Source organism: Thermobia domestica, chromosome 9, assembly GCF_964235325.1.
Source record: "Thermobia domestica chromosome 9, izTheDome1.hap1.1, whole genome shotgun sequence".
Lineage (NCBI taxonomy): Eukaryota > Metazoa > Arthropoda > Insecta > Zygentoma > Lepismatidae > Thermobia > Thermobia domestica.
The window spans coordinates 56,464,911-56,476,284 of NC_137462.1; the positions used below are offsets into that span (position 1 = coordinate 56,464,911).

Consider the following 11,374-nt stretch of genomic DNA (forward strand, 5'->3'; position numbering starts at 1 on the left):
TTCGTTTGTAGATTTAATCCACATTTCTCTCAATGACATAGATGTCGCTGCTTCGTATTGAACTGCAGAATTCCCTCGCGTTCTTGAAAATTTCCCACTTTAGCAGAGTTGGTAATTCTCGTAATTTCGGTCGGTTTAATGTTTTTTGCTTCTAATTTATTTATTTTAAGCTAATATCTAACACAAATATTAAAAACGGGTTTGTTATTAACCTGTCCTGCTGGGGAAACCTTCCGAAATTTCGAACATATAAAGAAAACGGAGATATTTTTAAAAAAACTTCAAAATAAAGAGACGCGTCATTTATTTTGCTCATAGTAGTACATACCCCCTATACTACCATACAAAAGTTTTAAATTTGGCGATTTCCAAACTTTAAGGAAGGTGGTTCTGTGTACACCTCCGGAAATTTAGAGGTAGGCCAAGATACCCATGCCAAAATTTAGAGGTGTCTTCCTAGATACCCCTAGGTCATTCACCTCGGGCGAAGGTTTTTTTTTTTTTTTTTTTTGCTGACTAGTATGTCGCGGAGTACTACTATGACCTTTTCTAAATGACAAATGTCTTATTTGTCAGTGTGCGACTGGAAAAGTTGGACTTTGAGTAGTGACAGAAACACGTAGATAAGTACTACCACAGATCAAGGACCCTACAGGTCAGCGAGTAATCTACACCCCTCAACACCCCCTAACTCCCCTCCAAATTTCTTTACGCACACCCCTGGATGGAAAAGGAATACTCCCCCAAATCCAATTGTATCAATCAGTATCATATAGGTTGTTTATTACATCAAGTTTAGGAAGGAAGGTACTATTCTTATTTATTTATTTTAATTCAAAATACGAAGTAACCTCGTTCTCATGTACGGCTTCGAGAACCACATGATCTCATTGTTTCGGGCGATGTTTCGATCGAAACAATTGACAAAACAGACCGCTGATACCTACCCTCCTGTGTTCCGCGGTCGTTTTCGAGAAAAGAGATTGATGGACAGATGCAGATGACTGAAATTGGCAACGTCTTGAGCGGTCATTCACCTATCTCCTCCTCAATAAGGAAAAATGTGATAATATAGTAATAAGCCTATACCAGATTCAGTTGGTAAGTGCTACTCTGTAACAGGCTCGCAACCAGAGGAGGGCCTGGCCCTCCCTAAATTTTCGTGTTCGCTCCAGACCTCAATACAAAATGCACAATTTAGTTATTTGTAAGAGAAGTTTTAATTACTTGGCCCCTCCTAATATATTCTTTGCCCCCCAAAAGCTCTGTGGCTGGTTTCGAGCCTGCTCTGCAAGTGGTGTATCAACGGACGGGCATTAGAAAGGTATAGTCAAAACGTTTTTAGAAATGAAGAGATCGATAGAAGTAAGAGTTATATATATTTCAGAGTGAGTCTAGTGTTACACAGGAACGCATTTGGCGCTAGCGTAATATTTTGTAAAGTATATTTTTTATTCACGTAAATTCATTGAGCGGAAAAGAGCTCATAGCAAGTCACTTTTTTAACTAAAATTTACTTTTCTTCAAGTTGGTCACTGAAAGTTACTTTTTTTCAAATTTGTCACTAAAAGTTACTTTTTTGAGAGATAAAGTTACTTTTTCGTGTGATTTATGTTTTGCATTGGCAGTTTTCTAAGAAACATATAAAAACAAACGGGAAAAGGCAGAAACTTGTTACTCATTACTCTTCTGAAAGCTTCAATACTTGCTGTCACATGTAAAACAGTCAGCTTTATTCTCACTTCAGCTTTTATTCTTTCTAAAACACAGTGGACGGTTGGTGGATGCTTAAGCTCTCTAGGTGGGGTTGAGAGCCCTTCTGTGTCTATTCTTTCTTCAATCATAATAATCTTTTAGTTTTCTCTCGTAATAGTTCACGCTCCGTTCAAACAATGTGTGTGTGTGTTTGTGTGGTTCATCATGTTCGTCTTGTGTTATGCTTCTTGTATGTTCCTCTTAAGAATAGGTGATGAATTTGAATATTTCACGTTTTTGAGAACTCTTAATGCGAAGTTAAATATAATGTCTGGGATGAAGAAATTCGGAAATAGGCCAGAACTGGTTCCACTTACTCAGAAGCATTTTACATCTGCTAAGTCTACTTACCGTAGCTACAAAGCATACTTTGAAAACATAAGAAAGGAGGAAGCTCAAAAAGAAGTAAAGAATAAACAAAACAGCAAACAAAGAGAGAGATGATGGAGAAATTGATAAAGGAAAGAAAAGGGTCATGATGAGATTTTGGTCACTCTTTCGTGTGCTTTAGGCACTTTTTGGTCACTTTTCAACTATTTACAAGAGACCAGACCACTGTGAGTCTTGGGATTATTAAAATTAGGGTATATTAAAGAAGACAAAACAGAAAGATACAAAATATTTGTAAATTGAAAAACTGGATTTCTGGAAAAGAAGTAAATCAATTAATAATTTTCTTATAAAAGATATTCAGAGCCAATAACGTAGCCAGGAAGAGGCAGGAACAGAGATTAAGAGATCAAATAATATTACAAAAATTAACGTTAACAACAGGTTTAGAATATTAAAATAATGAAATTGGAACTATGTACAGTATTAATTACTAAACGAATGTGATTTCAGCATGGGACGAGGGAACTTTTTCCCAATTAATATTTAAAAAAAAAATCACTCACTAAAACTTGCTGGGGTGAATAAATTGAAATAATAGCAGAATTTTGCAAAATAATTACAATAATTCGTATGTAATCAATTCACATGTAATTACTGGGTAAAATAGTAGAGGTTAATTCCTAATACAGTGAAACGTCTCTGAACGGGCATCTCTCAATAGTGGACATCTTCATAAGAGGACAAATTTTCTTATTCGTCCATGCCATAAATATATGTGGTGTGGTGTTATGAGAGAGAACCCTTCCTTTTAGGGACACCTCTCATTTATGGACAAATAATCGGTTCCACCGATGTCCGTTTTGAGAGGTTTCACTGTATTAGTTAATTTAATAATAATAATAAATGCTCAAATGCGTGAACTTACTGTATTGAACCTACCGCTGCGAAGAGCTGATATTATTATTATTATTATTATTAGTAGTAGTAGTAGTAGTAGTAGTAGTAGTAGTTGTTGTTGTTGTTGTTGTAGTAGTAGTAGTAGTAGTAGTAGTAGTAGTGCAATAGTTGCGTAACAAAATATACTGTTTTCTTGTTTGAGTTTGGTTAAAAAATATATCACTATTCTGAGAGCACACCCCTCCTTTTATTTTGAACACCCCCCAAGTAAAAATTTCTGGCGTACTTATTGCTACAGGTCATCCGCGAAGCGAATCTTCTGCAAAGCGAATCCTTTATTTTTCGCAGGTAGGGAACTTTCTTTGTAGTTCAAAAACAAAAAAAAAAAAAAGAGAGAGAGAGAGAGAGAATGAGAGAGAGATTAAGACGGCAGCCGCGCTCAAAAACCACCCACCATAGCACCTCTCGACTCAACGTTAATGCACTGTCATTGTTATTGGAAACAGAAGCTCTAAGGACATAAGTTGAGAAATCTTGCAAACCTCACGCAGCAGACAACCAGGAACCAAAAATTTTTATCTTACGTACTAGCAAGAAAACAACACTAGAAAGCCAAGCCACGCCAGTAACCGATTTTTTGAAAAATGGTGTCACGGACCTACGAGAACGAATCAGAAGCAAAAATTCGAAATTAACAAAAAGAAGAAAAAAGCTTTTTTTTTTTTTTTTTTTTTTTTTTAGAAAACTTTGAAAAACGCCTCAGCGGAAGAGAACACTCCAAGATCGTCTATCGTACCGAGCACATCTACATTACGCTACGTGATACCTAAATACTCGGGCGAACTTATATTTTTTTAAAGTGCTTCATTCAATAAACATGGCAGGCTAATACTACAGTAGCTGCCGGCTCGGTGCCCACACTTTATCCATAACTAAGTACGTCTAATATATATTTTTCTCTTGTAAATATTTAATACATTATTATGGTTATCGCATTATTATCAGGATTTAATTGTAACGCTTCATTTAATTCGGCGAATTTATTGCTTTTGCTGACTGTGAGCTGCGTGCATCGAAAAGGCTTAGCACTATGCTATCAGTGAAAGAGGAATAGGCAAAAGTTTGTGGTGCTGTCGTCTTTAATAAAAACTGTGCTATTTTAAATGAAGATTTACGTGCCAATGGATAAACACTTACAAGTAGACATATCGACGCATCCCAACACCATGAGAATATAGGGACATAGACACGAGTTCGAGGCCCGTCAACCGAGACAGATGCCCTACCATGAGGAGAGATAGACGCTCCAGGCCGACGAGGACTTCCAGCCAGACGACGACTTCTTTTCCGGGATATGAACCCAGGAAGCTGAGTGGGAGACGCTACCGCAAAACTTGGAAATGGACACTAGGACCACTGTGGTAAACCTACTCAGGAAAGTAAAGTGCAGTTTTCTTATAAAGTGTGGATATGTAAGCGGAGAAGGAGTCTTCATAAGGTAGGATGAACAGTTTTAATATTTTCTTTATTGAGAAAAACAGAGGTCAATTTCCGGGATTCGTGATCTTCTCCATACCCACATTTTTTAAGAAACCTCTGGACATTGTTTATCCATACGGAACTATCCGTAAATTCTAAGAACATTATTTTTTTAAGATATAGAAAAATAATCTAACAAATGCATTTCTAAAATTAATTTATTTGCTTTAGAAATTATTGATTCAATTCTTAAATTACTACAATGAATTTTAAACTACTTTACTGGTGAAATCCACATACCTGAGTTAAATATCTAATTGTGCATTTATTTAAAATTGTTATTTGTAAATATTAAAATTCTGGAAGGTGTCATTAACATCATTAATAGATAACTGAATATTTGTCAATATCAAGTGTGAGTAATTTCATTCTTTTTAAATATAAATTGCGTGTAAGGTGTCTGCATATCGTATAACTTCAATCTTGATAAAAATTTTAATCTAACGTAAATATATAGTTGTTCAAATTCTATTTTTTTTTGTATAGGTTGTGCTAAAAAATGATGCTAAAGCATCAAGCAAGCTCAATATCATGTTATTGTAAATTGTCAATTATTACAATTATTATAATTATTATTAAAAGTAACTACTGTTAAGGAATTTCCGAAGTCGTGTGGTTTGAAGCAAGTTGTAGACAAATAAGTGTATATCTTCTTATCAAGTAATATCTTAAAAATTCCGTAAATAATGTAAACAAGTCAAGACACTCAACTCAAATTGTTTTCAAAGGTACCTATCTGAGCGACGAGCGCAGATAGGGTCCATAGCTATGGAAAAACGTTACTTTTAAAGAAGAAATTATTGAGATAATTAAAAGTGTCGACAATATATTTTTTAAATCAATTGGCCAATAAATAGTACTTTATTTTTTGTGTATTATATTTAAGTATAACATTTGTGTGTAGTTACTTTTTGTGTGATAGTTTTTATTTCATTGTATTATTTTTCTATTTATCCAGTATGTGTATAAAGCTGTATTGATTGTGTAAAGGAAATCATTAATCTTTTAATATTAAAGCTAGCATACACTTACAAGAGTTAGTTCGAGACAAATGCACAAATTTTTCATATAACCATTCTATCACTTCATACTTAATATATTTCCTATATAAGTCTTAAAGCAACCAAAATTATTATTTCTTTCTTTCATCAGTCCAATTATTAAAATCATTTCCTTTTCTTTTTTTCTTAGAAAAGATGTTAATTACAAGTGACTTACTTAATAAACGTTCATGTTTAAAAGAAAAACAAACAATCGCATAACAAATCAAGTTGCTAATTAATATTCAGTTTTAATAAAAATATTCTGTAAAAATAGGTTAACAGTAATTACAAAGTTAAAATATTATCAATTCAATAAGCAGTATTAAATTGTTGCTATATATTTTTTTAAATTAAATAACTTAAACATTGCGTTCTTCAGCTAAAAATGTGTTTAAAGTAATCAAAACACTTTGTAACAACAGTCAAAAATATAATTCATTCTCAACATTTTCTTTGTCATTTTCAAAACTCCGAACTACCTGTGGTTCCAATTAGTTCGGATTTTCGACTTCCTACTGTAGTTTCATTTAGGAATGTGAAGTTATTGTATGTATTTCTGGTTTCAGAAGCGAACTGGGAGTACAAGGACCTACCCGAAAAATGATGCTTATATTAAGGACCTTGATGAATACCGAGTTGGTCTAGGGTCTGGACAGCCCTTTTAGGAATGAACCCTCAGCTGGAGACTTGGATGGTTAAACCTCCGCCCCCACGAAATGTAAAATGTATGCATATCTATTGCCAAGTATTATTTCACTTTCTTTATTTTCTGCAGTCTGAAAACCTTTGCAATGATTCGTACATGTGCCTTCAAAGCAGCGAGTGTTTATATTGAAAGAGACTTGAATATGATACGATTTTAACTCCAAAATTATAAGGAATTTAATTTTCATAAATGGTAAATGCAAATGAGTGAATAAATTATAATAAACTTAATTTTATTGTTTAAAATAATAGTCTGTATTTGTAGATTTGTTTATAATGATATATAATGAAGAACATTGAATAACCATCGAATTATGGAGATGAGACAAAAAGAAAGTAACAAATTGAAAACAGGAAGTTTAGAGAAACGGTTTTAAAACATTTCTGAAAAAGCACACTGAGTTTGATAAGAAATAATTTTCTGTTGACTTCTTAAACTAATTAAATTGGAACATTATTACAATATATTAACATTACAGCCTAAAATATTTCTTTTACAGGCAGTTAGGAACCACCTTCTCAAAATCAAGAAAGAAACACAGAACGAACAGCACAAACGTTTGATGTAAAAATTCGCATACTCATTGACTACATAATGGTGATAACGCATTTGTCAGTCATGTTTTTAATGCGTTTTGCAATTCTTATAAAATACGTGAGTAATGAAGTTCATTTATCAAATCAACTTTTACAGCAGCATTTTTCTGAAGACAGAAGATTTGCCAATTTTATCGATAATTTCATCATTAGATTTCTTGCCGAACATCCCTTTCAACGGCCATAAGCATAAATGATTCCATAATATGATTTAACAAAGACGAACGTGTACGAGTTTTAATTAATTTATGATAACTGAATGCTCACTCACACGATACTTGAGTAACCAAAAGAGTTATCAAATATTTGTATACAGTAAGCAGTGTTTGGAAACTGGAAATTTGCATGTTATATATTAGTAGCAACAATGGTGCTATTCAGCCGGTTGTTATAATATTTCGAGTTCGCACAACTGTTTGTTACAGCCAGTCTTAAATTCGAACACACTCAAGCAGCTGTAAAGAAAAGCTTGCCGAATACCAATGTTTCACAGCCAAAAACAATTGACCTATTTAAAGAACCTTACTTTGCTCTGTACATACTAGAAGATTAATGGTGGGGTGGGAAAAGTTAAATTTTAAGGTCTTTGCTTATAGAAATTCGTATAACTATAGGGTTAAACATAAATTATTTCTCAGAACAAGGTATAAGCGTTTATTTCTTAATTCCAAATGCTCAGATATCAAGAATGAGAACTGGGATTATATAAGTGAAGTGGAGATCGTTATTTATTTTGGAAACACATACATACCATTATCAATACTTGTTGATCTATTGATGAAAGGAGGTCTTTCCAATACTTTTTGACAACCATCTATCTTGGACAATTTGTTTCCAACATATTCGCAGTGCTATATAACTTCGTCACACCACCCTGTATACGGATACTGTAGGTCGTTATTTATCACTTGTAGTATGCAGTAACACTTTGGTTTAGTCTACCTTGTATGGTTTGTTTCCTAAGAGAATTACATCTATCCATCACACATACACAGAAACATACACAAACATATATATATATATATATATACATACATATACATATACATATATATATATATATATATATATATATATATATATATATATATATATATATATATATAGAGAGAGAGAGAGAGAGAGAGAGAGAGAGAGAGAGAGAGAAAACCGGTTGTTACAAAATTAGAATAGCACCACTGAGTAGCAATCTGTAGCAACACAAGTAACACTGCTCACACGAATGATTTTCGTTGCACATCTTGTAAGACTGGCCTCCTAAAAACGATGTAATGCATTCCTCAGGTTCACTTTCGCCCTCGTGCACTACACTCAGTAGAACTGTCGCATCCTGCAACATCTACGTCGGGTTGCATGCCAGTACAATCTGTATTATTTGCTTTATCACAGTGGTTTGGCAGAGTTTTCTGGAGATTTAAAAAAAAAATAGCAAAACTCAGCAATTCAGATTTGAGATTTTCATGCTCAAGTAAACATTTTTCAGCTATCTCCTGCAAAAGCACCTTCTGGAATACCCTCATTTAGTAAATCAGTAAACCGGTGAGGATCAAGACAAGAAGCATCAAAGATTAATTTCTTGTTTGCATCACCGGTGTGCTCAGGATAAACAGACCCTTTCTAATGCAACTACTCATCTCCAAAAACTCCATGCTTCATTGGAGAATAGAGGGGACCCGACCCTATATCTGGGAACATCATGCCCCGGGCTCGATTTGTGACATCACCGCTGTACTTAGGGGACCACGACCTTTCCGTTACGATCTCTCACGTCCAAGAACCACATATTTCATTGGTGAATAGAAGGGACCCAAGTTCGAAACTTCGGGGCCCGATTTCTGGTGCTTCTGTGCCGGTGCTGTGTCATCAGTTATAGCTCAGAATACGAAATAAATGAATGCAACCAAATGGGGATGGAACTGATGCACAACACGGTACTTAACTGTAAAATTGTGGTTGAATTTAAACAAAATTCAAATGTTTCTAATTTAGAAAATGACTAGTTGGGGAAATGGGTGAGAGAAAGAGAAAGGTTATGACTAAAAGATAAAGGATGAGCACTAGCCTGATAGATCCAACAGGGCTGGCGTCGTCCTGGTCATCTGGAATGATGAATATCTTTCTCTGGAGAAGTGTGGATTAGCTGGAGACAGTCAACATCTGGATCTTAATCCTGTTGAACTGCAAGGGGCATCGATAATGCTTCTTTACGATAATGTCCTTCTACATCTTCATTCTACTAGACTGCTGGAACTTGTTGAGTCTGCGGTGATAAACCAACAGAATGGTACTCTTTGACTTGTGGAGTCGGTGGTTCTCCAACGGTGGGATCCGCTTCTCTCTGATGATCCTGCACCTGTCCCAATCGTGTGTTGAATGCCCCTTGTTGTTCTGTTCCTCGTGGTTTTGATCAATTCAAGAATGATGACCTAATCGGGAAGTATCAGGCTGTGCTTGAAGGTATGCGGAAAGGAAAGAAGGAAGCTAGTCGAGTTTATTTAACAAATATGCATTTACAACAGGTGTCTGAGAATGTACACTTCTAGTCAAAGTTTTCTTTCAAAGTTTTCAAAAGTTCATGTTTCTTTATATCCAATACATAGTTACTTCACACCACCTCCTCGAAACTAAAATACAGGAAAATTTCAATTTTCCGTGGTACAAAAATAAAAAAAATTTTGAAGAAATTCCAGAAAAAAAATGTTTGTTGGAAATAAAAGAGTTCTTTGTATGACATACTGTTTGTTTTGAATTAATTCTCGGACGCAAACTGCTGTGTGTATATTTCTGAGATTGTCCATGTAGTTCAGTAGGTTGACCTTGTGATAAGTAACGACAGCGTCTCTGGGAAGATGGAAAGTAAGAAAAAGAAAAATAAACATTAGTGCTTGCATAATATCATTGTGAGTGACATGTGTTTTAAAACGTTAGTGTGAAGTTCCGTTAGTGCTCAGGGAAGGGAGTTGAAAGGTAGGAATAATACTAAATTTAATTACCACTAATACAGATCATCAAAACTTAGATATCGTACGTATAATAAAATAAATCATAATCAAATAAATAAATATTTCATAAATATAGTATAATCTAATGTAGACATCTATATATATATATGTATATGTTCCTCTAATGCAGAAAATAACTTCAATATCAAACGTGACTAATACGCGAAAAGAAAAAAACGGTGTAATACTATCTAGCTAACCAAAGATAGTAAAGTTAGACTGCACAAGAAGGGTACTGATTTCAGTTTGAGAAAAATGAGCTTTAAGTTTTTTAGGCTTAAAGCGTCCGTAGACTGGAAAAGAATTCCAAGATATGGTTATAGCCCCATATACTGGCTGTAATCAAACTATATGAAATCAGCACGAGAGAACTATTCACCACATATAACCTACAACCCTAACTAACATATAAATTCTTCTTGTCTTCATCTTCTTTCTTTTTGAATCTTGTCCTCTTCGGGCATCGAATCCTAGACATCTAAAGGGATGGAGTATGGTTCTTGTAATCTTGACTTCAATCTTCTTACATCTTCTTAATATATCCATCGAAGTAACTATCCATACGCGTGTCGTAGATTTTCTTCATTCTTCACATACTCACATTTAAAAAAATAAAAGTGAGAAACTTCTGTAGTGATACGCTGTCCAATCAAATGAAATGGTACAATTCTTGAAGATACCAACGTGTTCCAAATTTGTTAACGAGGCTAGCTGATCGTAAATAACCTGGTGTTTCGAAGATTTCGTGTTTAACTGTTTGAAGTACTTCAAATTTCAAAGTGTTCAACCGGTAGATTTGGATGCACAAATCAAAACCAAGATAAACTAACTTCTAAGCGTGGCCAATGCTAAAAGAAAGTTCATCATCCATCTACAAGGTGTTCTTATCCACAATCTAATCTTCAAGAAAAGTAATCCACATACAAGTTACGTGCGGATAGACGGACTAACAGATTCTTCATCAATGGGAAAATATATGGGGAGTAATCGCTGATAAATGTCCCAATTTTCTCTATCATAAATACGACACGGTTTACGTCATCAAGATGTTCCTCTAAAAATATTCTTGTTGTGGCCAAGGCAATTTTGGCAGCTTCTAACTTCGGAAACTTAAATGCTCCAGTCGAAACGTTAGGTAGTATAATTGTAGAAAGATCATTCTCCAACATTACTTTAAAACAATTTTTGTACGTCTCTCGTAAAATGTTCTTGTCTGAATTCCGTGGTCCACATGTCATAATCACATAATTAGCTGGTAAACGATAACCATTGGCAATCTTCGTTTCTCCTGGCTTCAATGATGATATGGTCAAACATTCTTCTAAAAATTCAGATCCAGCTGCGTCTTGAATGGCTTTGTCTGCACCACCTAAAGGAGTTAAGGTTTCATTCGTTGGATTTACTAAGGCATCTGCTTTTATGTCCACTATGTTACCTTTATAAATACTAATCTTCTGATTGATGTCAGTATTACAAGCAAATTTCGGTTTTTCTTCTGTAGAA

General features: G+C 34.5%; 1 protein-coding gene across 1 annotated transcript in view; it reads left to right on the top strand.

Annotated features, from left to right (window-relative positions):
* Positions 1–6,370, top strand: part of LOC145694669 (uncharacterized) — a 508,204-nt gene extending 501,834 nt beyond the window's left edge. The window contains exon 7 of the mRNA XM_081771157.1: positions 6,134–6,370. Coding sequence (XP_081627283.1) covers positions 6,134–6,212 — 79 coding nt within the window. The 3' untranslated portion in view covers positions 6,213–6,370. The remainder of the gene's footprint in view (positions 1–6,133) is intronic.
* Positions 6,371–11,374: the final 5,004 nt, after the last annotated feature.